The sequence below is a fragment of the Pan paniscus genome, chromosome 8 (assembly GCF_029289425.2).
Source record: "Pan paniscus chromosome 8, NHGRI_mPanPan1-v2.0_pri, whole genome shotgun sequence".
Taxonomy (NCBI): domain Eukaryota; kingdom Metazoa; phylum Chordata; class Mammalia; order Primates; family Hominidae; genus Pan; species Pan paniscus.
This window is the reverse complement of record NC_073257.2, coordinates 80,524,800-80,551,388: the sequence shown is the minus strand read 5'-3', so window position 1 is coordinate 80,551,388 and position 26,589 is coordinate 80,524,800. Positions and strand designations below refer to the sequence as shown.

Here is a 26,589-nt window from a genome sequence, read left to right as displayed (position 1 = left end):
AAGGTGAATATTATTGTCCAATTTGTTGAAAAGAAACTGAAGCTCAGGAAGGTTTTGCAACTTTCTTTTATTATTATTATTATTTTTTGAGACAGAGTCTTGCCCTGTCACCCAGGCTGGAGTGCGATGGTGCGATCTTGGCTCACTGCAACGTCCGCCTCCTGGGTTCAATCGATTCTCCTGCCTCAGCCTCCTGAGTAGCTGGGATTACAGGCGTGTGCCACCACGCCCAGCTAAGTTTTGTATTTTTAGTAGAGACGGGGTTTCACCATGTTGGCCAGGCTGATTTTGAATTCCTGACCTTGTGATCTGCCCGCCTCGGCCTCCCAAAGTGCTGGGATTATGGCCTCCCAAAGTGCTGGGATTATGGGTGTGAGCCACTGTGCCTGGCTGGTTTTACAACTTTCAAGGTGACACAATTAGGAAGTAGAAAAGCAGGGCTCTTGGTCTTACGTCTCCTAGACTTGTGTTTGTCTGTCGTTACCATCAGGACATCCTGGTGCTATTTGTGAAAAACTCAAGTTGTCTACCTAAGAATGATTATGTCTTAAAAATGATTTAATATGAATGGAAAAACATTTTTCTTGTTTCACTAGTAAAATTAAAATACCAATACTTGTTTCTGAGGCTGGTATAAAATTTATTGCATCTATTGTTGATTTTGCTGAAACATACTACATATAGAATATTACATTTTATTAGAGAAGGTTTTGAGATGGTAGTATCAAGCAGGCCTTGGACAACATTCTTTTTTTTTGAGATGGAGTTTTGCCCTTGTTGCCCAGGCTGGAGTACAGTGGCGCAATCTCGGCTCACTGCAACCTCTGCCTCCCAGGTTCAAGTGATTCTCCTGCCTCAGCCACCCAAGTAGCTGGGATTATAGACACCCGCCACCACGCTTGGCTAAGTTTTGTATTTTTAGTAGAGACCAGGTTTCACCATGTTGGCCAGGCTGATCTCCAACTCCTGACTTCAGGTGATCTGCCTGCCTCAGCCTCCCAAAGTGCCGGGATTACAGGTGTGAGCCACTGTGCCTGGCCAACATTCTTAAAATATACAATAATGTCCAGTCTTGATTCATTTAAACAAAAATGCAAAAAGTGTGTTCATCTGGTATAATCTGACCTTTGACTATTTCCTTTGAAAGACAGGGTGTTTAGCTGCCAGATCCTTGATACTAAGAACCTGATGCTGGGTATCTCATCTTCCTATTTCTCAAACCATGGTTGACTTTGGATGTCTCTAAGTTCTCATGAAAATGGAGAGGGGAATCAAAATGGAGCTTGAATTAAAGACCATTGTTTATATGCCTCATGAAATCACATAATTATAAAGTAGACATTTAAAGTTCATCCTTTTAAATATAATTTTAACAATACTTAGTAATCTTTGTGTCGAATTTTTATTCCCAAATATTTTCAGTTAAATTTAAGAAGGACCCTAAGAAGACAATGTAAAAAAATGAGTAGGCCGGGTGCTGTTGCTCACGCCTGTAATCCCAGCACTTTGGGAGGCTGAGGTGGGTGGGTCATGAGGTCAGGAGTTCAAGACCAGCCTGACCAACATGGTGTAACCCCGTCTCTACTAAAAATACAAAAATTAGCCGGGCATGGTGGCGCACGCCTGTAAACCCAGCTATTCAGGAGGCTGAGGCAGAAGAATAGTTTGAACCCAGGAGGCGGAGGCTGCAGTGAGCCGAGATCGTGCCACTGCACTCCAGCCTGGGCAACAGAGTGAGACTCCATCTCAGAAAAAAAAATCAGTAGCACCAAATGGAATTTTAATATAAATATTATTTTGCTACACTCTTTATTGCCCTCCTAGCTAAATCAAGTTATCCAAGTTAATGAAATTTTCCACACTCAGAAATTTGGACAGGGAAGTTGGTGCCTGTCAGTAAACATAGTAAATCTAGGATAACATATTTTTTCGTGCCTTTTTGAGTTCGTGTGATTTTGAATGAGTTTTTTTGTTTCTTAATTTCAGCAGCACAGTCAGCAGCCTCCATTCAAGAGTTGATTCATTAGAAAAGTCAAATACTAAGCTGATTGAAGAGGTATTGTCTAATGGATAAATGTATTTCATGGACCTAGTGTTTGTGATCCTTTTCCATTTTAAGTATGAATGCATTAAACATACACACACACACGAACACACACTCATTATTGTGATGCAATACTTGTAATATAGTCGTAACTGATGATTATAAGTTCTAGAGAAACCATATATTCTTAGGCAAATCCTCAGTTATATGAATCTGAGATACTATATTTGAGATACTCAGCTTCTAAAAATGAGCCTCAGAGATGAAACTCACACAAACTCTTCAGTAGATAAGCTGTGATTTTCATTTTAAAATCTGGATGACCTATATTTACCTAGTGTAATCACCTGTAATTAGAAATTCTTGTTAAGTGCAGTAAACCACCATGGCACATGTATACCTGTGTAACAAACCTGCACATTCTGCACATGTATCCCAGAATTTAAAGTATAATACAAAAAAAAATACACATTAAAAAAAAGAAATTCTTGTTAAAATGATACCGTCCCTCTCTTCCCACTGTTCCACTAGTCAGATTACTTTTCTTCACAGGCATCACTGCATGATCATGTTGACCATTTTTCCACCTTCTCATGTGCAAAGCTCATCCCATGTGCTCTGTTTTCTTGCAAATTTATCTCAGCTCTCTTTTTTGTAGAGTTGCTTTCTAGATTTTTTTAAATGTATTAAACCACAGAATTATTGCTTACATATTTTCAGAAATGTTTAGGCTTCTGTTATTTGTATTGTGAACCCTATTTTCCATGTTAATTAACATTCTCATTAGCCTAATTTTTTTTTTTTTTTTTTTTTGAGACGGAGTCTTGCTCTGTCACCCAGGCTGGAGTGCAGTGGCGCGATCTTGGCTCACTGCAACCTCCGCCTCCCAGGTGCAAGCGATTCTCCTGCCTCAGCCTCCTGAGTAGCTGGGATTAAAGGCACGCACCACCACGCCTGGCTAATTTTTTTGTATTTTTAGTAGAGACAGGGTTTCACCGTGTTGGTCAGGCTGATCTCAAACTCCTGACCTCATGATCCACCTGCCTCGGCCTCCCAAAGTACTGGGATTACAGGTGTGAGCCACCGCACCCAGCCAAATTGGCCTAATTTTTCCAAACCAACGAACACATGATAACTTGCATGACTGCAGTTAAGAATGCATCTTTATTTTGATGGTTGGGCTCCTGATAGGGACCATTATAGAGCTACTCACTAGTTTGTGCCTCTTCTTGACTTTAGTAGGACTGTGAAGTTCAAGTTGATTCCTGATAAAATGTTTAGAAATGTGTTAATTGCAAACCATCATTAGGGAATGGTCTCTGCTTTGCTTTCATAGGATCTTTCTTTCCATTCTGGGCCTCAGAGTCAAACCACTTAATCATTCATGTTTAACTCATGGTGAGACCTGTCTCTTGTTTGTTGTAGTCACTTAAGTTCCTGTTACATGTCTAGACTTCATGGGGTGTCCAACTCAGTTACCACAAATGTCTGTATTACATTTTCAATGATAGCACAATCTTCTTTCCTTATGCATGTTTTTATCTTTACACAAGTCTTTAAAGCCTTTGTTATTTAATGCATATTTCTCTATTTGTTTACTCAGACACTGTATTCAGGACATACTGTAAATCATACAGTAAACATAATATGTTTATTATAAGCATAACAAATAAGCCTAATGTGTTTCAACTATAAAAGAAAATAGTAGGAATAATTCAAAAGGAAATAAGAGTATAATTTTTAAAATTGGTATCTTGGGATAATAACGAGCGTGTTTTTCTTATGAACGTTTCTGTGAATGTGACAGACCTTTTGCTAGATGTGAGATTTTATTTTCTGATGTTTATGGCCATGCACATAACCTGCAAAGCAAGTATAAGGGTGTTTAAAATCTTTTTTCTTGCCCATTTCTTAATTTTTAGTTAGCAATAGCAAAGAATAACATCATTAAACTCCAGGAAGAAAATCATCAATTACGAAGTGAAAATAAATTGATTTTAATGAAAACACAGCAGCACCTAGAGGTAAGTATAGACTGCTTTCAAGCAGACAATCTCGTGTCAGAAATTACCATTTTTGGGGATTTTTGGATGAAGTAGGTATTTCTATGCTGTATTAATAGTAGTGATTATAGAATGAAAAATTTTGTTTTCTTCCTAGGTTACCAAAGTAGATGTGGAAACTGAGCTTCAAACATATAAGCATTCTCGTCAGGGGCTAGATGAAATGTACAATGAAGCCAGAAGGCAGCTTCGAGATGAATCTCAGTTACGACAGGTAGGTTATATTAAAAATTACATTAGCAAGATCATCTGGGAGTAATTTACCCTCAAGCAAGCACCATTTAAAATCTTTTTCAGCCTTATCCTTTTTGGTGTGGTATGTAGCAAGCTCACCCCTTAATCTTCTCAAATTTTCTAAGCTTCCACTATATCAATGTTTTATTGTTTTGAGACGGATTCTCACTCTGTCGCCCAGGCTGGAGTGCAGTGGTGTGATCTTGGCTCACTGCAGCCTCTGCCTCCCGGGTTCAAGTGATTCTTGTACCTCAGCCTCCCAAGTAATTGGGACTACAAGGCATGTGCCACCACACCCGGCTAATTTTTGTATTTTTTGTAGAGATGGGGTTTCACCATGTTGGCCAGGCTGGTCTTGAACTCCTGGCCTCAAGTGATCTGCCTACCTTGGCCTCCCAAAGTGTTGGGATTACAGGGGTGAGCCACTGTGCCCAGCCTATTGTTGTTTTGAGACAGAGTCTTGCTCTGTCACTCAGGCTGGAGTGCAGTGGTGCGATCTTGGCTCACTGCAGCCTCTGCCTTCCAGGTTTAAGCAATTCTTGTACCTCAGCCTCCCAAGTAGCTGGGACTACAGGCATGTGCCACCATGCCTGGCTAATTTTTGTATTGTTTATAGAGATGGGGCTTTGCCGTGTTGGCCAGGCTGGGCTCAAACTCCTGGCCTCAAGTGATCCACCTGCCTTGGCCTCCCAAAGTGCTGTGATTATAGGCATAAGCCACTGTGCCTGACCTGTATCAGTGTTTTTTAAACTGTAAGTTACAGTATATGATTGTGAATGAATGGGTTATGACCAGCGTTATAGAAAATGAAATAGAACAGAACGACATATTCAAATATTAGGAAAGTCATATTTAAAATTAACTTGTTTTTTAACCTTTGAAATTGTGAAATATAATGCCAACAGAAAAATACGAATATACAGCTTAATGAATTATAACAAATAACCTGCGTAACCTCCACCCAGGTCAAGAAGAGAATATTGCCCATCTTTTTATCACCTTTTCTGTTTGTCTTGAATGTTAATAAATTTCTTTTTCTTTTTCTTTTTCTTTTTTTTGAGATAGAGTCTTGCTCTGTTGCCCAGGCTAGAGTGCAGTGGCGCCATCTCGGCTCACTGCAAGCTCTGCCTCCCAGGTTCACGCCATTCTCCTGCCTCAGCCTCCCGAGTAGCCGGGATTATAGGCGCCCACCACCACGCCCGGCTAATTTTTTGTATTTTTAGTAGAGACAGAGTTTCACCATGTTAGCCAGGATGGTCTCGATCTCTTGACCTCATGATCTGCCCACCTCGGCCTCCTAAAGTGCTGGGATTACCTGCATGAGCCACTGCACCAGGCCAATAAATTTATTAAAATAAATCATAAGAAACTTAATCCTTCTGATAAAAAATTCTTAAGAAATTAAACTGTGTTGGCCGGGCACGGTGGCTCACGCCTGTAATCCCAGCACTTTGGGAGGCGGAGGCTGGTGGATCACAAGGTCAGGAGATCAAGACCATCCTGGCTAACATGGTGAAACCCTGTCTGTACTAAAAATACAAAAAAAAAAAAAATTAGCCAGTCATAGTGGCAGACCCCTGTGGTCCCACCTACTCGGGAGGCTGAGGCAGGAGAATGGCGTGAACCTGGGAGGCGGAGCTTGCAGTGGGCCAAGATGGTGCCACTGCACTCCAGCCTGGGCAACAGAGCAAGACTCTGTCAAAAAAAAAAAAAAAAGGAAATTAAACTGTTATTTGAGTTACTTTGGCCTTTACATGTACAGACTGCTTCATTTCCTTTTGTTTAAGGAAAATTAATATTCAATCTATGAAGCATAAAAATGATTAATTCTTGGACCGTTAAAGAGTAATGATTAACAGAATATAGAAAATGCTTTCATTTTAGCAAAAACTGCCTTTGAAAATATTTACTTATTTTTTGAGACAGGGTCTTACTCTCTTGCCCCCGCTGGAGTGCAGTGGTGTGATTTCAGCTCACTGCAACCTTTGCCTCCTGGGTTCGAGTGATTCTTTCACCTCAGCCTCTCTGGTAGCTGGGACTACAGGCGTGTGCCACCATGCCTGGCTAAGTTTTTGTATATTTTTGGTAGAGATGGAGTTTCACCATGTTGGTCAGGCTGGTCTTGAACTCCTGACCTCAAGTGATCCACCCACCTTGGCCTCCCAAAGTGCTGGGATTACAGGTATGAGCCACCGCGCCTGGCCCTGCATTTCAAAATATTTATTGCCTTGTTATAGGGCCTGGTTGATTCCCTTTAGTGGACTTAAAAGGTGTAGTCTGCATATTGAATGGAAAATCTTTCTTAAAGTATATCTAATTTTTACATCCTGAAGTGGCATGTGAATTGAGGATATATTGAAATTGCAGGATGTAGAGAATGAGCTAGCAGTACAAGTTAGTATGAAGCATGAGATTGAACTTGCCATGAAGTTGCTGGAGAAAGATATCCATGAGAAACAAGATACTCTGATAGGCCTTCGACAACAACTAGAGGAAGTTAAAGCAATTAACATAGAGATGTATCAAAAGTTGCAGGTAAGGATTGTTCTTAAATTTCATTTTATGTAAATTGAAAGTGAATATTTGTAGAAAGGTTTTGGTTTTTAAGAGATGAGCCCATTTTATTTTAACTGTGCAATATTATAAAGGCCAATGTCTTTTTTTTCCTAAATGAAAGCTTAAGAAATGTAATGAAAAAGGTATCAACAAACAAAATATCACCTGTCTAAATTTTTAATGTTGAAAGATTAAGAGTATGAAGATTAAATCTTTTGGGAAAACTCTCAATTTAAACTGCAAAACGTTTTTGTGAACTTCCTTTTCCAGTGTAGTTCTAAGAAAGATTTAATTTTGATTGAAATGCTACACTATCATAATAGTAAATTTTCTTTCTTTGTTTTTTTTTGAGATGGAGTCTCGCTCTGTTGCCCAGGCTGGAGTACAGTGGTGAGATCTCGACGCACTGCAACCTCTGCCTCCCAGGGTCAAGCGATTCTCCTGCCTCAGCCTCCCTAGTAGCTGGGACTACAGGCATATACCAATATGCCTGGCTAATTTTTGTATTTTTAGTAGAGATGGGGTTTCACAATGTTGGCCAGGCTGGTTTCAAATTCCTGACCTCAGGTGATCCGCCCACCTCGGCCTCCCAAAGTGCTGAGATTACAGGTGTGAGCCACCATGCCTGGCCCATAATTGTGAGTTTTGTACGATGATATTGCTATTAAGTAGATATGTTGCCAAAACCCTTTACAATTTAATTAATTTGAAAAATGTCATATTTTACAAGAATGTATTGTCATCTTCCAAAAATATTGAAGGTGGAGTTTTTTTTTCCTTTATTACATTTTATTTTTTAATTTTTTTTTCTTTTTTTCTTTTGTTTTCTGTAGAGATGAGGTCTCACTATATTGCCCAGGCTGGTCTCAAGCGATCCTCCCACCTTGGCCTCCCAAAGAGCTGAGACTACAGGTGTGAGCCACTGCACCCGGCCTATTACATTTTAAATGAAGACTAATAGAGGCCAGGTGCCATGGCTCATGCTGCAATCCTAGCACTTAGGGAGGCCGAGATGGGAGGATTGTTTGATGCCAGGAGTTCGAGACCAGCCTGGTGAACATAGCAAGACCCCATCTTAAAAAAAAAAAAAGGGCCGTGTGCAGTGGCTCATGCCTGTAATCCCAGCACTTTGGGAGGCCAAGGCGGGCAGATCACAAGGTCAGGAGATCGAGACCATCCTGACTAACACAGTGAAACCCTGTCTCTACTAAGAATACAAAAAAATTAGCTGGGCGCGGTGGCGGGCACCTGTAGTCCCAGCTACTTGGGAGGCTGAGGCAGGAGAATGGCGTGAACCCGGGAGGCGGAGCTTGCAGTGAGGCAAGATGGTGCCACTGCACTCCAGCCTGGGCGACAGAGTGAGACTGTCTCAAAAAAAAAAAAAATGACTAATAGCACTGCTTTATATCACACAATTATTTTAATGTATAAAGTAACTCTGTTCATTTCAAAGTAACAGTCCCATAGCAAAATGGTGTAAGAAACTTATAAATACTCAGGTTAGCAGATCAGAACTCTACTTGGGAAGCTGAGAGGTGGGATAGCTTGAGCCCAGAAGTTCAAATCCAACCTGGGCTGCATAGTGATACCCTATCTATTAAAAACACGCACACACACACACACACACACACAAACACACACACACAAATCAAAACCACCATAGCTTTTGTTTTTATAAATAGGGTTCTGAAGATGGCTTGAAAGAAAAAAATGAAATAATTGCCCGACTAGAAGAAAAAACCAATAAAATTACTGCAGCCATGAGGCAGCTGGAACAAAGGTACAGCATTTCCAGTCTTAGTTTCTTTTTTTCTTTTCTTCTTCCCTTTTTCTTTATTCAGTTCCTACACCTGCCACAAAAACCATTAGGAAGACATAGATTAGGACATGTTTTTTGTTTAAGCCCAGCAGGATTTTGCGTTTTTGCTTTGGTTGTTGCATGGAATCAAGTTGCTTTATATTACGCTGATTCATTTGAAGTTGTCATATTGTAGATTTTTCTTAGAGGCCTAATATCAGCAGTTTCATGTCGTTCAGTTACATAAAACAAATACACAAATTAAAATGTCAAAAAAATTAAAAATGAACAAACAGAGTGAGATTATCCCTGATTGATTTCCATGCATATTAATTGTCATATTCTTTGCCATTCACCATCTGTTTATCTGAAATCAAGCATTCCGAATTGGTGGTTTAGTTTTGTTTCTTTGAGCTAGGACCCTCAACCCAACCGAAGATATAATTTTGTTTAAATTGAATTGTTTTATATTGGCATTTTTCACTTTTATTGTTGGAAAATGTAATGTATTTCCATTGCCCTGTCATGTTGGTGTCAACATATGTCTTTTATCATTGCTTTCTTTGAATCTACTTATGAAAAACATAACTATTAATGCTTTATTGACATGAATATTCTTTTATTGACATCCTCTTTCTTCTTTTTTCTTTTTTGTTTTCTTTATCCCCATTTTTACATTTTGGACATTTTTATTACCTTTTTCTGTCTTTGATTTCTTTCCATTCCATTATGAAGTGACAACGATTTGTTAACTCAAACTAGGACAATTGCAATGTCATTGGTGAAATGTGCCAGCAGTGACACGCAGGACCAGTACAAGCTGGTTAAAGATATATCTTTCTGAAGACCACTTGTATTTAAACAGACTAAATGAAAAGAGAATCAACAATTTTATAATATATTAAATAGAAAGGAATCTAAATGCTATTAAATATTCTAAAAGGATGTTAGGAACCCTGTACATTTCTTGGTCAGCTGCTGTGGTAATACACTGCCATCAAGCAGAGTGGGTGCATTTGGATTTCCAGACATACATTCCTCAAACCTTGTGCACAAAGGGTGATTTGAGTATTGACCCTTTGGAGGTCAGGATTTTCAAATGCAGTTTTATCTTTTTAGCTACTTTTTGATGAAAAATATAAAGATTGTTTAAAAATAACTTAACCTTCAGTTTTATACTGTGTTGGCACAGATATTTTTTTCTCATTGGCCCACTCTTTGCCCAATGGCTCCCTTACAGATTTTTACATATGCTTTAAAATAATTTATAACCCAGACTGGCCAACACCCTGTGCTTCAGCTTCTCAGTTTTCCGGTTCTCCCTTGCCCTCTTCTGTGATAGCACAACTTCAAGGCCTACCTCACTCTGACTTCTATTTTCCTTTTTGTAACCTTAGAGAAAAGCTTGGGTCCAATCCCAGCACCTGAATATTTTAATTTAAACTTGGATTTGGAGATAACTTAAATGTTACTCTCCTTTCCTTGGAAGCAGCATTTATACCCCTGAAATATGTGAGGGTTGCTCCATTGGTATGGTTTTAAGGAAGAAAGGAAGAGGAAGAGTTTTTTAGTTAGTTGAACCGAAATTTCTCTTGTGATTTCCTGCAAGGAGTTAATATCCTTTGAATCTTGGTAAATATTTTCTTATAAAAATACTGAAGTTAAATACAAGAAATCCTAGATGGCCAAAGAAGGCAGGGAGTGGAGCTAAGCACAGGAAAATGCAACGACTTACAAATAAAAACAGGAAAGATGAAAATCACAATGTTTTAGCTAATTTTTAATATTAAATGGTGAGGAACAAAAATGATCTCTAGCAAATGATGCCAACTGGCACCAAATTCTTTTTGAATCTTAAACATATATGCACACGTGCACACACACACATACATAGAGCTTCGGCATAATTTAGTAAATGCATAAAGATGCCGTAAGAAGGACTTGGCTATCATTTGGAGTAATTGCAGGTCTTTGCTCTTGGCCTTGTAGCACACTTGATTCCTGGCATACACATCCTAGCATAACATATAACAGTGTGGCTTCTTCACCTAGTGTAGGCATAAATCCTTTGCTTTTCATGGTTTTGTAAAAAGGTAGTAACATACCTATTATGCTTTGAAATTTGATTCGTTATGCTCTGCATAAGTGGTAAAGGCTGTATTGCTTTGCACTGTTAATTATGAACAAGAAATAAAACAAATTTGAAGATAGTATTCTGGGCATACTACATGTTATATTGAAAAAAAAATCACAAAACAACTTCTAGACATTGTGTGGCTCTTTCACGTTTGAGTTTGTGAGTTTTCCCCCAAACTTTGTTTTCATTTAGAAATGTTTCTATTTCCCCATTTTTCTTTTATTTGTCTTCTTCACCCTTTTACACCCTAGTTCTAGCCTCAGTTTTACCCAAAGTTGATTTGAATTACACCAGATTGCAGCAAGCAGAGAAGGCGCAAATGGAAGCTGAAGATGAGGATGAGAAATATCTACAAGAATGTCTCAGTAAATCTGATAGTCTGCAGAAACAAATCTCCCAAAAGGAGAAACAGCTGTGAGTATTTCACTCTCAGAAACAAATACTTGTGTTAACATAACCCCCTCATTTTTTTGCACATAATGATAGAATACCAATATTTTTATTTATCTAATGATGCCAGTTAGCTTTTAGTGTTTACTTTAAAAAACAAAAAAATTTAGAAAATATAATTGTAATAATACTTATGTTTTTACTCCCTTTATGATTTACAGAGTACTTTCAACTCTGTTTTGCTGTCTTCTTGCTCTAGGAGAGTTTTCATTCTTCTGTTGTTTAACATTAATCTGATGGTCATTATGTTTCTAGGTGCTGAGTATAATAGGCTTTTGTAACTACAAGAAACTTATATTATTAAAGGACATGCTGTTTTCTGAGAATATATATATATATATATATATATACATTTTTTTGAGATGAAGTTTCACTCTTGTTGCCCAGGCTGGAATGCAATGGCATGTGACCTCAGCTCACTGCAACCTCTGCCTCCTGGGTTCAAGCGATTCTCCTGCCTCAGCCCCCTGAGTAGCTGTGATTACAGGTGCCTGCCACCACGCCTGGCTAATTTTTTGCATTTTTAGTAGAGACGGGGTTTCACCATGTTGGCCAGGCTGGTCTTGAACTACTGACCTCAGGTGATCCACCCGTCTTGGCCTCCCAAAGTGCTGGGATTACAGGCATGAGCCACTGCACCCAGCCGAGAACATTTTTTTTTAAATCAACTTTTTTTTTTTTCCTTCGAGATGGAGTCTCACTCTGTCGCCCAGGCTGGAGTGCAATGGCACGACCTTGGTGGCTCACTGCAACCTCTGCCTCCTGGGTTCAAGCAATTCTCCTGTCTCAGCCTCCCGAGTAGCTGGGACTACAGGCTTGTGCCACCACACCTGGCTAAGTTTTTGTATTTTTTATTAGAGACAAAGTTTCATGACGTTGGCCAGGCTAGTCTCATACTCCTGAACTCAGGTGATCTGCCTGCCTTGGCCTCCCAGAGTGCTAGGATTACAGGCGTGAGCCACTGTGCCTGGCGAACTTTTTAATTGTCTCTGATTTTTTTTTTTTTTTTTTTTGAGATGGAGTCTCGCTCTATCGCCTGGGCTGGAGTGCAGTGGTGTGATCTCGGCTCACTGCAAGCTCTGCCTCCCGGGTTCACGCCATTCTCCTGCCTCAGCCTCCTGAGTAGCTGGGACTACAGGCGCTCGCCACCACACCCAACTAATTTTTTTTTGTATTTTTAGTAGAGATGGGGTTTCACTGTGTTAGCCAGGATGGTCTTGATCTCCTGACCTCGTGATCCACCTGCCTCAGCCTCCCAAAGTGCTGGTATTACAGGTGTGAGCCACCACACCCGGCCAATTGTCTCTAATTTTTTTTTTAACTTTTATTTTAGGTTTGGGGGTACATGTGAAGTCTTGTTACTAGGTAAACACGTGTCATGGGCGTTTGTTGTGTATATTATTTTATCACCCAGGTATTAAGCCCAGTACCCAATAGTTATCTTTTCTCCTCCTTTCCCTCCCCCCATCCTCCCCCCTCAAATAGACACCTGTATCTGTTGTTTCCTTCTCTGTGTTCGTAAGTTCTTATCATTTAGCTCCCTAACATTTTTTTTAAATTGTGGAAATGGAGTCTTGCTGTGTTGTTCAGACTGATCTCTAACTCCTGGACTCAAGTGATTCTCCCGTCTCAACTCTCAAAGTGTTGGGATTACAGAAGTGAGCCACCATGCCCAGCTTCTGAGAACATTTTTATTAGAACTTTATATGATCTATATGTCACCAACCAGGAAGGATGTTAGTATATGTTGTTGTGCTGAAAAAAAGCAAGTTGCAGACAGTATGCCAAATATGATTCAATTTTAAAAATAAAACCATGCATGCATATATATTTATATATAGATAGAAAAGATTTTAAAGAATACAGATTCTGGGGAGTGGTTATTTCAGGTGAATGCTGGCAGGTTGAGGTTGACAGGGGCATTTTAGTTTTATTTTATAAACATCAGTATTTTTCCACCAGTTAATATGCACCAATTCTGTTATTAAAAGAAAACAACAATAAGAACAAACAACCAAAGAAAAAAGAAAACAACAATGGAAAATAGTTACATATTATATTAACAGATCATTAAAACAAGACCACATGCCATGTATGATGTATAAGTTGCTAAGCTGCCTTTATACCTATTGAAGTGTTAAATTCTTCTCTGTCCTTGGTGATTTTCTGTCTAGTAGTTTTTAATTATTGAGGGATGATTTGTTGAAATATCCAACTGTAATTGTGGATTGGTAAATACATTTTTTCAATTCTGTTTTTGCTTATTGTATTCTAAAGCTCTGTTACCTGGTGCCTACATATTCAGGACTGTTAATATGTCTTCTTGGTAGGTTGACCCTTTTGTCATTATATGATGTACTTCTTTGTCTTTGGTAATTTTTTTTTTGCTCTGAAGTTAATTTTTCTGATATTAATATAGTGACTCCTGCTTTCTGTTGATTAAAGTTTATATTTTTCCATTTTTTAATTTTCAGTCTACCTTTATAATGTTTGAAGTTTCTTTTTTTTCTTTTGGAGAGACAGGGTCTTGCTATGCTGCCCAGGCTAGTCTTGCACTCCTAGCCTCAAGTGATCCTCCCACCTTTGCCTCCCAAAGTGTTGGGATTACAGGTGTGAGCCAGTGAGCCACCATCCCTGGCTTGAAGTTTCTTTTCCTTTTTTTTTTTTTTTTTTTGAGACAGGATCTCACTCTTGCCCAGCCTGGAGTGCAGTGGCATGATCATAGCTCACTGCAGCCTTGATCTCCTAGGCTCAAGCAATCCTCCCAACCTCAGCTTGCAGAGTAGCTGGGACCTTAGGCATTGTGCCACCATACCCAGCTAACTTATTTTTCTTTTTATTTTTTTAGTAGAGACAAGGTCTTGGTATGTTGCCCACACTGATCTTGAACTCCTGAGCTCAAGTGATCCTCCCACCTTGGCCTCCCAAATTACAGGCATGAGCCACTGCTCCCAGCCGAAAGTTTCTTATAGACAGCATATAGTTCATGTTTTGTTGTTGCTGCTATTTGTTTTTTAGAGACAGGATCTTGCTTTGTTGCCCAGGTTGGAGTATAGTGGTGCCATTATAGCTCATTGCAGCCTCTAATTCCTAGGCTCAAGAGATCCTCCTGCCTCAGCCTCCTGAGTAGCTAGGGCTACAGGCATACGCCACTGCACCTGGCTAATAAAACAATTTTTTTTTTAAGAGATGGAGGTCTTGCTATGTATCCTAAGCTGGTCTGGAACTCCTGGCCTCAAGTGATTCCTCTGCCTCAGCCTCCTAAAGCATTTGGATTATAGGCATGAGCCATCATGCTTGGCCTGCTTCATGCTCTTAAAATCAATTCTTCCAACTCTGTCTTTTCACAGTATATTTAGTCCATTTATATTTGTTGTAATTATTGATATAGTAGAGCTTAAGTCTGCCATTTTATTGTTTAATTTGTTTTTCCTGTTTGTTGTTCCTCTATTTAATTTTTTCTGCCTTCCCATAAGTTACATGAACAGTATTTAGAATTCCATTTTGATTCATCTGTAGCAATTTTGAATGCATCTCTTGGTATAGATTTTTGGTGTTTGCTGTGGACATTATATTACACATATGCTATTTTTCCACAGTCTGTTGGCATTAACATTTTACCACTTTGGATGAAGTGTGAAAACCTTACCTCTATTTAAGTATTTATACCTTCTCCCCTCTTTAATATAATTTGCTTAATTATCTCTTTTACATATATTGAGAATCATGTTAGACAATGTTGTAATATGTGCAACCATAAACAGAATTTAATGTTTAAATTTAATCTAATTTAGAAAACTTCATTATTATTTTTTATTCTTGAAGCTCCAAGTTTTTTTGTGTGTGTCTGAACTTTCTTTAAACATTCTTTTTTTTTTTTTGATACAGGGTCTTGCTGTGTCACCCAGGCTGGAGTGCAGTGGTGTGACCACAGCTCACTGCAGCCTTGATTTCCTGGGCTTAGTAATCCTCCCATCTCAGGCTCCTGAGTAGCTGAGACTACAGGTGCATGTCACCATACCTGGCTAATTTTTGTATTTTTGTATTTATTTATTTGTTTTGGTAGACACGGGGTTTCTCCATGTTGCCCAGAATGATCTCGAACTCCTGGGCTCAAGCGATCTGGCCACCGTGGCCTCCCAAAGTGCTGGGATTACAGCCGTGAGCCACTGTGCCTGGCCTCTTTTTTTTTTTTTTTTTTTTTTTTAAAGAGAGAGGGGTCTCACTCTGTCACTGAGGCTGGAATACAGTAGTGTGATCATGGCTCACTGCAACCTCAAGCTCCTGGGCTCAAGCAATGCTCTTGCCTTTACCTCCCAAGTAGTTGGGACTATAGGCATGTGCCACCATGCCAGCTAATTAAAAAACTTATTTTATTTTATTTTATTTTATTTTTTTGAGATAGGGACTTGTTCCTCTGTCGCCCAGGCTGGGGTGTAGTGGCGTGATCATAACTCATTGCAGCTTTGAACTCATGGGCTCAAGGGATCCTCTCACCTCAGCCTCCTGAGTAGCTAGGATGATAGTAGCATACCACCACACCTGGCTAATTTTTATAGGGACAGGATCTTGCTATGTTGCCCAGGCTGGTCTTGAACTCCTGGCCTCAAGCAGTTCTCCTGCCGTGATCTTCCAAAGTGTTAGGATTACAGGCGTGAGCCACTGCACCTGGCCTTAAATTTTTTTTTAGAAATGAGGTCTTATTATGTTGCTCAGGCTAGTCTTGAATGCCTGGCCTCAAATAAACCTACTCAGAAGGTGGGATTACAGGTGTGAGCCACCATGCTCAGCTCTTTAGCCATTCTTTTAGGGTAGGTCTGTTGGCAATAAATTCTATTTTACCTTCATTTCTGAAAGATATTTTCACTGGGTATAGAATTCTGGGTTGGCAGTTCTTTTAGCACTGGAGAAATCTTATGCCACTCTCTCTTGGCCTTTATGGTTTTCTGATTAAAAATACACTGTCATTTGAATTGTTGTTTCTCTTTAGGTGTTAATGTCATTTCTGTCTTACTGCTTTCAAAAAAAATGTTTTTTGGGCTTTAACCTATTTGGGATTTGGTCAGCTTCTTATATCTGTAGGTTTATGTCTTTGTCAGATTTGGGAAATTTTCAGCCATTACTTTTTCAGATTTTTTTTTTAGTGTCAGTGGCTTTCTTCTCCCCTTCAGAGACTCTGATACCATGAATGTTGGGTCTTTTTTTTTTTTTGAGGCGGAGTCTCGCTCTGTCGCCAGGCTAGAGTGCAGTGGCGCGATCTCGGCTCTCTGCAACCTCCGCCTCCTGGATTCAAGCGATTCTTCTGCCTCAGTCTCCTGGGTAGCTAGAACTACAGGCGCGCGCCATCATGCCCAGCTAATTTTTGTATTTTTTTTTTTTGAGATGGAGTCTCAGCCTGTCGCCCAGGTTGGAGTGCAGTGGTGTGATCTTGGCTCACTGCAACTTCTGCCACCTGGATTCAAGCGATTCTCCTGCCTCAGCCTCCTGAGTAGCTGGGATTATAGGCACCTACCACCACGCCTGGCTAATTTTTTTGTATTTTTAGTAGATACGGGGTTTCACCATCTTAGCCAGTTTGGTCTTGAACTCCTGACCTTGTGATCCACCCGCCTCGGCCTCCCGAAGTGATGGGATTACAAGTGTGAGCCACCACTCCTGGCTTTTTTTTTTTTTTTTTTTTTTGAGACAGAGCCTCTCTCTGTCACCCAGGCTGGAGTGCAGTGGCGCGGTCTCAGCTCACTGCAAGCTCCGCCTCCTGGGTTCACTCCATTCTCCTGCCTTAGCCTCCCGAGTAGCTGGGACTACAGGTGCCCGTCACCACACCCGGCTAATTTTTTGTATTTTTAGTAGAGACAGGGTTTCACCATGTTAGCCAGGATGGTCTCGATCTCTTGACCTTGTGACCCACCCACCTTGGCCTCTCGAAGTGCTGGGATTACAGGTGTGAGCCACTGAGCCCAGCTGATCTTTTTTTTTTTAGTAGTCCCACAGGTTCCTGTTCAGATTGGATAATTTCTGTTGTTATATTTTCAAATTCATTCATTCTTCCCTCACCATCTTCATTCTTCTCTTGAGCCATTTCAGTAAGATTATTGTATTTTTCAGTGCTAAGATTTCCATTTGATCTATTTTCTTTTGTTGTTTGTTTTGTTTGTGTTTTGTTTTGAGATAGGGTCTTGCTGTCGGCCAGGCTGTAGGGCAGTGGCATGTGCCCTACCTGGCGCACTGTGAACTTGAACTTCTGGACTCAAGTGATCCTTCTGCCCAAGCTTCCTGAGTAGCTAGGACTACAGGCATACACCACTATGCTTGGCTAATTTATTTTTATTTCAGCAAGACTCTGTCTCAAAAAAAAAAAAAAAGAAAAAAGAAATGCCTTGTTACTGCTGCATGGGGATTCAAGTCCCAGGTTACTCTTCCATTGTTACCAGTGGGGTTGCTTCAGAGACACTTTGTTTTCTTTTGTCTTTGTTTTTTTCCCTTAGATCCAGGGATAGACTGGATTAGTTTACTTTCTGTTTTTTTGAGACAGAGTTTTCACTCTGTTGCCCAGGCTGGAGTGCAGTGGTGCAATCTCGGCTCACTGCAACCTCTGCCTCCCCGGTTCTAGCGATTCTTGTGCCTCAGCCTCTTTAGTAGCTGGGATTACAGGCACTTACCACCATGCCCGGCTAATTTTTTGTATTTTTTGTAGAGATGAGGTTTTGCCATGTTGGTCAGGCTGGTCTCGAGCTCCTGACCTCATGTGACCCACCTACCTTGGCCTCCCGAAGTGCTGGGATTATAGGCACGAGCCCCCGTGCCCGGCCTAGATTAGTTTACTTTCTATTAATATAACTGAATACCCGAGACTGGGTAATTTAAAAAGAAAACAGGTTTATTTCTTACAGTTCTGGAATCTGGGAAGTCCAAGATTGGGCAGCTACATTTGGTCATCTTCTGGTGAGGGCTTTGTGCTGCATCATAACATGGCAGAAGACATCACAGGGCAAGAGGGGTGTACCGAGAGTCAAACTGGCTTTTATTTTTTATTTTTATTTATTATTTTTCTTATAGAGACATGATCTCTATGTTGCCTAGGCTGGTCTTGAACTCCTAGACTCAAGTGATCCTCCTACCTTGGCCTCCCAAAGTGCTTGGATTACAGGTGTGAGCCACCATTCCTGGCCTACCAAACTGGCTTTTATAACAGACCCATTCTTGTGATAACCTGTTAGTCCATTAACCTGTTAATTCATTCATGAAGGCAGAGACCTCATGAGCCAATTACCTCTTAAAGGCCTCGCCTGGTTTTTTTTTTTTTTTTTTTTTTTTTTTTGAGACAAGGTCTGGCTCTGTTGCCCAGGCTGTAGTGCAGTGGTACAACCTCAGCTTACTGCAGCCTTGACCTCCCCAGTTCAGGCAATCCTCCTGCCTCAGCCCCCCTAGTAGCTGGGACTATAGGCACACACCACCACACCTGGCTAAGTTTTGTATTTTTTGTAGAGATGAGGTTTCACCATGTTGACCAGGCTGGTCTCAAACTCCTGATCTCAAGTGATCTGCTTGCCTTGGCCTCCCAGAGTGCTGGGATTACAGGCATGAGCCACTGTGCCGGCAAGGCCTTACTTCTTAATATTGTTAAATTGGGAATTAAGTTTCAATGTGAGTTTTGAAGAGGACAAACATCCAAACCATAACAGATGCCTTATTACTGCTGGGGGTTAGGAAGGTTCAGGCTCCCACTTGGCATTTTCTGATACTACCACAGCAGGGTGCAAGAACTTTACCTCATCATTGCCAGGCAAGAGTAGAAATCCAGGCTCCTCACTCAGCCTTTGCTGACTGAGGTTTGTTGCGGGGGCATGGGTTTTTTCTCGGGTGTTTTGCTGGAATAGGGCATTTATTGTCCAGAGTTTTCTGTCTTGCTAGGCTATTTCCTGGCCCTTTGGCCCGGGAACAGCTCTACTTGGGGCTTTTTTTGTCTATGCCCATTAGTATTTAATGGGTTGAGGGCTTCATCAACACCCAATCTGAGCTATATATGAGATAAAAAGAAACCTGAGGTAACTCATCACCATGTTGTTCTTTGATTCCTGGAGTTCCTAGCTGATCAAACTTCTTCTCTTTACTTTCTGGAGTCTTCTTTTGTTGTTGTTGTTTTGAGATGGAGTTTTGCTCTTGTTGCCCAGGCTGGAATGCAATGGCGCGATCTTGGCTCACTGCAACCTCCGCCTCCCGGGTTCAAGCGATTCTCCTGCCTCAGCCTCCCAAGTAGCTGGGATTACAAGCATGTGCCACCACTCTTGGCTAATTTTGTATTTTTAGTAGAGACAGGGTTTCTCCATGTTGGTCAGGCTGGTCTTGAACTCCCGACCTCAGGTGACCCGCCTATCTCGGCCTCCCAAAGTGCTGGGATTACAGGTGTGAGCCACTGCACCTGTAATTTGAGAAATTAATATTTCTCAAATATAATAATTTGAGAAATTAATATTTCTCAAATATAATAATTTGAGAAATTAATATTTCTCAAATATAATAATTTGAGAAATTTGAGGAATTAATATGTAGAATTCCCTGGCTTTAGGCCAGGAAGTATTACTGTGGTTAAAAACCTACAGGCTGGGCCTGGTGGCTCACGCCTGTAATCCTAGCACTTTTGGGAGGCTGAGGCAGGCGGATCATGAGGTCAGGAGTTCGAGACCAGCCTGACCAACATGGTGAAACCCCATCTCTACTAAAAATTAAAGAAAAATTAGCCGGGCATGGTGGCAGGCGCCTGTGATCCCAGCTACTCAGAAGGCTGAGGCAGGAGAATTACTTGAACCCGGGAGGCGGAGGTTGCAGTGCGCTGAGGTCACGCCACTTCACTCCAGCCTGGGCGACAGAGCGAGACTCCGTCTCAAAAAAAAAAAAAAAAAAGACAACCCACATTATTTCTACATTGTGAAAACTGTGAAATTGAAATCCACTCCCAAAGCCAAAAACAGGGCCAGGTGTGGTGGCACATGGTTGTAATCCCAGCACTTTAGGAGGCTAAGGTGAGAGGATTGCTTGACGCCAGGAGTTTAAGACCAGCCTGGGCAACATAGTGAGACCCTGTCTCTACAAAAAGAAAGAAAGAAAGGAAGGAGAGAGAGAGAGAGAGAGAGGGAGGGAGGGAGGGAGAGAGAGAGAGAAAGAAAGAAAAAGAAAGCAGGGAGGGAGGGAGGGAGAGAAAGAAAAGAGAAAGAAAAAGAGAAAGAAAGAAAAGAAAAGAAGGAAAGAAAGAAAAAATTAGCTGGGTGTTGTGGCACACACCTGTAGCCCCAGCTGCTCGGCAAGATGAAGCAAAAGGATTGCTTGAGCCCAGGAGTTCAAGATTGCTGTGAGCTGTGATTGTGCCACTAAACTTCAGCCTGCTGGGTGACAGAGTGAGTTCCTGTCTCTAAAAACAGAACAAAACAAAAACCCCAAAACATTCAGGAAAAAAATAATTCCTCTTAATTTTAAGTTACAAGGAGCATTTAAGTCATCAGATTTATTAATGGTGCACTGGGTTTGTTGTGTAAAACTCTGTGCCTTGCCAAATGAAACACATGAAGAACACGACTGGGATACTTTGCTGGTCAGTAGAATACAGTCTGGAAACTCTGGTACTCTGTTACTGAATTACCTTTCTAGTGTTTGACAAAAGCATAGGTAAGACAAATCTGATATTCTGCAGTAATGCAACTTATTCTATAGTGATACCACTATTTTTTTTTTGTCACCCAGGCTGGAGTGCAGTGGCGCAATCTCAGCTCACTGCAGCCTCCGCCTCCTGGGTTCAAGCAATTCTCATGCCTCAGCCTCCCGAGTAGATGAGATTACAGGCACCCGCCACCACGCCCAGATAATTTTTGTGTTTTTAGTAGAGACAGGGTTTCACCATGTTGGCCAGGCTGGTCTCGAATTCCTGACCTTGTGATCTGCACGCCTCGGCCTCCGAAAGTGCTGGGATTACAGGCATGAATCATAAATATATATTTATATATATATTTATTTAATATACTTAATATATTTATTTATATTATATATTATAATATATACCATATAACATATATTATATTATATATTATATATTATTATTATTTATTTAACATATTTAATATATTTATTTTATATATATATATGTGTGTATATATATATATTTTAGAGTCTCACTCTGTTGCCCAGGCTGGAGTGCAATGGTGCGATTTTAGCTCACTGCAACCTCTGCCTCCAAGGTTCAAGCAATTCTTGTGCCTCAGCCTCCTGAATAGCTGGGATTAAATGTGTGTGCCACCATGTCTGGCTATTTTTTGTATTTTTAGTAGAGACAGGGTTTCACCATGTTGGCCAGGCTGTTCTCGAACTCCTGACCTCAAGTGATCCACCTGCCTCGGCCTCCCAAAGTGCTGGAGTTACAGGCATAAGCCACTGCGCCCAGCCTGAAAATTTTTTCTAAGTTTATTGTTTATTTTAAAATTTAGATTATAGTGATTTTTATTTAGACATTTTAATTCTTTATGTACTTACATCTTCCTTTTTCTTTCTCTCTTTTTTTTTTTTTTTTTTTTTTTGAGACGGAGTTCTTGCTCAGTCACCCAGGCTAGAGTGCAGTAGTGAGATCTTGGCTTACTGCAACCTCCGCCTTCCGGGTCCAAGCAATTCTTCTGCCTCAGCCTTCCAAGTAGTAGCTGGAATTATGGGTGGGCACCAGCACACCCGGCTAATTTTTGTATTTTTAGTAGAGATGGGGTTTCACCATGTTGGGGAGGCTGGTCTTGAACTCTTGGCCTCAAGAGATCTGCCCGCTTTGGCCTCCCAAAGTTTTGTGATTACAGGCATGAGCCACCACACTTAGTACATCTTCCCTTTTTCCTTTTGTGGTTTTTGCCTTTAGTATTCAACATGTATTCTTACAATATATTTATATAACTTAAAAACAAAATTTTTCTTTGCTTTTTCATTCACTTTTTTTCTGATTCTGGATGATGAGGCCATTCAACAGGGTACTGTGTGCTTTGGTTACTTCAGTGTTTGTAACATACACAGTAAGTCCTCACATTATGTAACATACACAGTAAGTCCTCACTTAATGTCATCAACAGGTTCTTGGAAACTCTGACTGAGTGAAATGATGCTAAATGAAACCAGTTTTATCATAGGCTACTTGATATGAAGAGTTAAGTTTCTACTGCATAATTATGTTCACAAAAACATCACTAAACTGCTAATTAAAGACCAGAACACTTCTAATATTAAATATTGAAATAAACGTGAGTTATGCATACATTTAAGAAAGATGGATAAAAACGAGTAAGCTAATTCTTTGCCCAGTTATTACAGTTCAGGCTCTCTGGTGGCCGGAGCCTGTCCTGGCGGCTCAGGCACCCAGTAGGAACCAGTCTTCCACAGGACACCATTCCGTCACAGGATGCACCCAAACACACCCACACTCAGGCTGGGACAATGTAGATAATGCCAATTCATCTAACGTGCACATCTTTGGGATCTGGGAGGAAACTGGAGTACCTGGAGAAGACTCACACAGACATGGAGAGAATGTGCAGACTTCACACAGACAGTGGTGCTAGTGGGAATCAGTTTTTTTTCTTGTCAGCAATGTAATGAAATAACATTAGTTGAAGAGATGCTGTTCAAATTTTAACTTTGTAGTAAAATAGTATTTATCAATAATTTGTAAATTCCATTTTCAGGTACTCTTCTCTTCAACCTGAATTACAAAATCTAAAATTTATTCCACTGAAAAATATATGGCTGTATGTGAAAATGCTAACTATGAAGAAATAATAAAAAATAATCTAAATATTAACACAAACATATTAAAATAATGTACTCAACATTATAATGTTGCAATTAAAATATAAAGTATTAGTAACTGTAGTATTGTTAGTAGATAAATGCCTCACTTGTTATACCTGCTTATGAGCAATAATCGTGGAAGTGATTTGTGTTTTTTTTTTTAGTCAACTTAAAATGTGGAAATTCAACTATGTTTGCTTTGCCAGCTAGCACCTGTTAGAATAATTTAGGAGTTTTGGTGGCAGGCCTATAGTCTCAGATGCTGAGAGGCTGAGGTGGGAGGAGCCCAGGAGTTTGAGTCCAGCCTGGCAACATAGCAAGACCCTGTCTCAGAAAAAAAAAAAAAAAAAAAGAAGAACAATGCAGGAATGCTTTCAGAACTGGCATTTCCAGGCAGTGTGGACTTTCCCCCAATGTCTGCTTGGTTTTAGGTCTTTCCTGTAGTTGGTCAGCTTCCAACAGTAATTTGCAAATTAGCACTCTGCAACAGGGCTGATTTTGCCGTTACTGAAGTTAAACTGATTTAGCAATTGCTGTAATTCTTATATTGGAATAAAGTTTGTTGTAAAATTTTTCACATGGCATAGAAGTGTAAGACAATTAGAATCTTACATTCCTCCTCTTAGTTCCATTCCCAAGATGTAACCAGTTTTAATATTATGGTGTGTGCCTTTCCAAGGCATTTTCTATGCTTATGCAATATTTATGTATATGAAATTAATTAATGGTATAAATGGTTTAGCAAGGATTTTTTCGTGGCTGGCAAATGAGTCAGTATTTTGTGACTGGAAAACCCTGTGCTGCTGAACTTGTTTACTGAAAAATATTTGTGAAAGAAAATGTCTGAAAAATGCATTACAAAGGCCAAAGTAATAAACCAAAAGGGTGATTTTAGTAAAGAATACATAACAACTGTCGTGTGAGAAATAGCACTGAGCTTCTGTGTGTTATTTGTCATTCAAGGGTGCAACTGGAAACTGACTTGAAGATTGAGAAGGAATGGAGGCAGACTTTGCAGGAAGATCTTCAAAAGGAGAAAGATGCCTTATCTCATCTTAGAAATGAGACTCAACAAATCATTAGTCTTAAAAAAGTAAATAGTGGTAAAACTTTAAAAATTCTGTCTTGACAAATGTTAACTTATTTAAAAAGATAAATCATAATTTACATTATACCAAGGAAATGGATATACTAGTCATCTTAAAAAATATCAGTAAAGAGATTAAGTAAATGGAAAATAGTTGATACAGCAGCCAGGAAAGAGCTTTGGACACAATTTGTTTCTTTTAAAAAGCTAAAGGATGTTTGTTTCTAATTAATGGTATATGTACAATCTGGAGTTTCTTGTTTCTTTCTTTTAAATTTCATTTTCTGTCTTTTATTGTTCTGAAGGAGTTCCTTAACCTCCAGGATGAAAATCAGCAGTTGAAAAAAATATATCATGAACAAGAGCAAGCTCTTCAAGAACTCGGCAACAAGCTTAGCGAGTAATTTCTTTTTTCCTTCAACTAAGTAGTCATTATTGACTTTTATAAAAGGTATAAGTGTGCCAAATCTATTAGGCAGAAAAGTTTAAATATAGGAAAGATATGAACTAGGCCGGGCGCGGTGGCTCACGCCTGTAATCCCAGCACTTTGTAATTCCTGGCCCAGGCGGGTGGATCATGAAGTCAGGAGGTCAAGACCAGACTGGCTAATATGGTGAAACCCTGTCTTTACTAAAAATGCAAAAATTAGCTGCTTGTGGTGGCGTGTGCCTGTAATCCCAGCTACTCGGGAGGCTGAGGCATGAGAATCGCTTGAACCCAGGAGGTGGAGTTTGTAGTGAGCTGACTCCAGCCTGGCGACAAAGCAAGACTCTGTCTCAGAAGAAAAGGAGAAAGATACGAACTATTAAACAAAACAAAAACTCTAAAGATTAAAAAATGAGACTAGACTAGAGAGATTTTATTAAAAGTTTTATTCAATTTAGTAGACTTAGCTTTGAATATTTCCCAGTAGATGAAAGCTAACACTCTTGTTCAATTTATTCAATGTCAGAGAATTCAGAAGTTATTAATATATTTTTCTCAGAAAAACAGAAGCTGAATTTTCAAAATATCCGGGGAGCTGTCTTTGAGATTGTTTTGAGAAGAAGCCAGCATCACGAGAAGTGGAGGTGGTTTCATGCCTCCTGGAGACAGGGCTTAACTTCATACAGTTTGGTTTTGTTGCAGTAAAATGTCACTGGGATCCTGTAAAGACAAGAAGGAGAAATGGTGTTCTGCCTTTCTTTCATTTCCTTTTTTTTTTTTCAAAGACAGCGTCTTGCCTAGGCAGGATGTAGTGGTACAATCATAACTCACTGCAGCCTTGACCTCCTGGGCTCAAGCAACCCTTTCACCTCAGCTTACCAAGTAGCTGAGACTACAGGCAGGCACCATCATGCCCTACTAATTTTTTATTGTTTATAGAGATGGGGTCTTGCATGTTGCCCAGGCTGGTCTCAAACTCCTGACCTCAAGCAGTCCTCCCACCTGAGCCTCCCAAAATGCTGGGATCACAGGCGTGAGTCACTGTGCCCAGCCACATTTTCCTTTTGTTCCCCATAGTCTTGTGTTTTGGGGTAGCAGCTTTGCGCCTGATTGAACATATTGCCAGATATTTGGAATAAGCTCAAGAAGGTTTAATTTAGTATTGAATGTACCACTGCCACATTTAAACTATATAGTCGTTTTAAATATTTTTTATTTATTTTTATTTGTTTTGAGACAAGGTCTTGCTCTCAAGTTGCCCAGGCTGGAGAACAGTGACGCAGTCACAGCTCATTGCATCCTTGATCTCTCAGGCTCACGCTATTCTCTCACCTCAAGCCTCCGGAGTAGCTGGGACCACAGGCGCACACCACCATACCTGGCTAATTTTTTTTTTATTTTTTGTGGAGTTAGGATCTTGGTATGTTGTCCAGGCTGGTCTTGAACTCCTGGGCTCAGGACATCATCCTGCCTCAACCTCCCAAAGTGCTGAGATTACAGGTGTGAGCTACTGCACCCAGCCCACTTTTTTAAGTACAGAAAAGTAAAAATAAGAAAGCTACAATGTCTCATAATCTCTTCACCTGTATAAATCTCTTTGATGTTTTATGTGATTAGAACATTCAAATAGCACAACAAGGTTTAAGATAAAAAAGCAAGTACTTCCCTTCTCCCAAGTATTAATCTGCAAAGTTTAACTAACCTCAAACAATTCTATGTGTAAACATCTTGTCATTTATTTAGATAGAATTAGTTATATGGACATATGTCATTTGTATATATTCAATTAAGTAGAAATCATACTAGAATGGAGACTTAGTTGCTAAAGGTGGGATTCCATTAAGAGATAATGCAACCAATTTCCAAGGGCATAAGAAGGAGTAACTCACTAGAACCAGAAAAGGAAATATTAGATCTCAAAAAGATAAAGCTGTTTTTGTCTTTACAGCTCTTCAAAGAGCAATCTGCATTGTGGTTCTGATAAG

The 26,589-nt window shown here is 40.0% G+C and overlaps 1 protein-coding gene across 15 annotated transcripts in view; it reads left to right on the top strand.

Moving 5' to 3' along the window:
* The window catches only part of RUFY2 (RUN and FYVE domain containing 2), a 63,941-nt gene that overhangs the window by 19,296 nt on the left and 18,056 nt on the right, over positions 1-26,589 (top strand). For 11 of the 15 annotated variants that reach the window (XM_055092907.1, XM_008955773.3, XM_063607696.1 and 8 more), the window contains 8 exons: positions 1,987-2,056; positions 3,967-4,068; positions 4,205-4,321; positions 6,709-6,876; positions 8,580-8,677; positions 11,127-11,246; positions 24,054-24,183; positions 24,483-24,577. In XM_055092907.1, coding sequence (XP_054948882.1) covers positions 1,987-2,056; positions 3,967-4,068; positions 4,205-4,321; positions 6,709-6,876; positions 8,580-8,677; positions 11,127-11,246; positions 24,054-24,183; positions 24,483-24,577 — 900 coding nt within the window. Of the gene's footprint in view, positions 1-1,986; positions 2,057-3,966; positions 4,069-4,204; positions 4,322-6,708; positions 6,877-8,579; positions 8,678-9,430; positions 10,955-11,126; positions 11,247-15,170; positions 21,245-24,053; positions 24,184-24,482; positions 24,578-26,589 lie in introns of those variants that run through there. The other 4 variants (XM_055092906.1, XM_008955771.4, XM_063607698.1 and 1 more) reach the window with 3 other exon arrangements.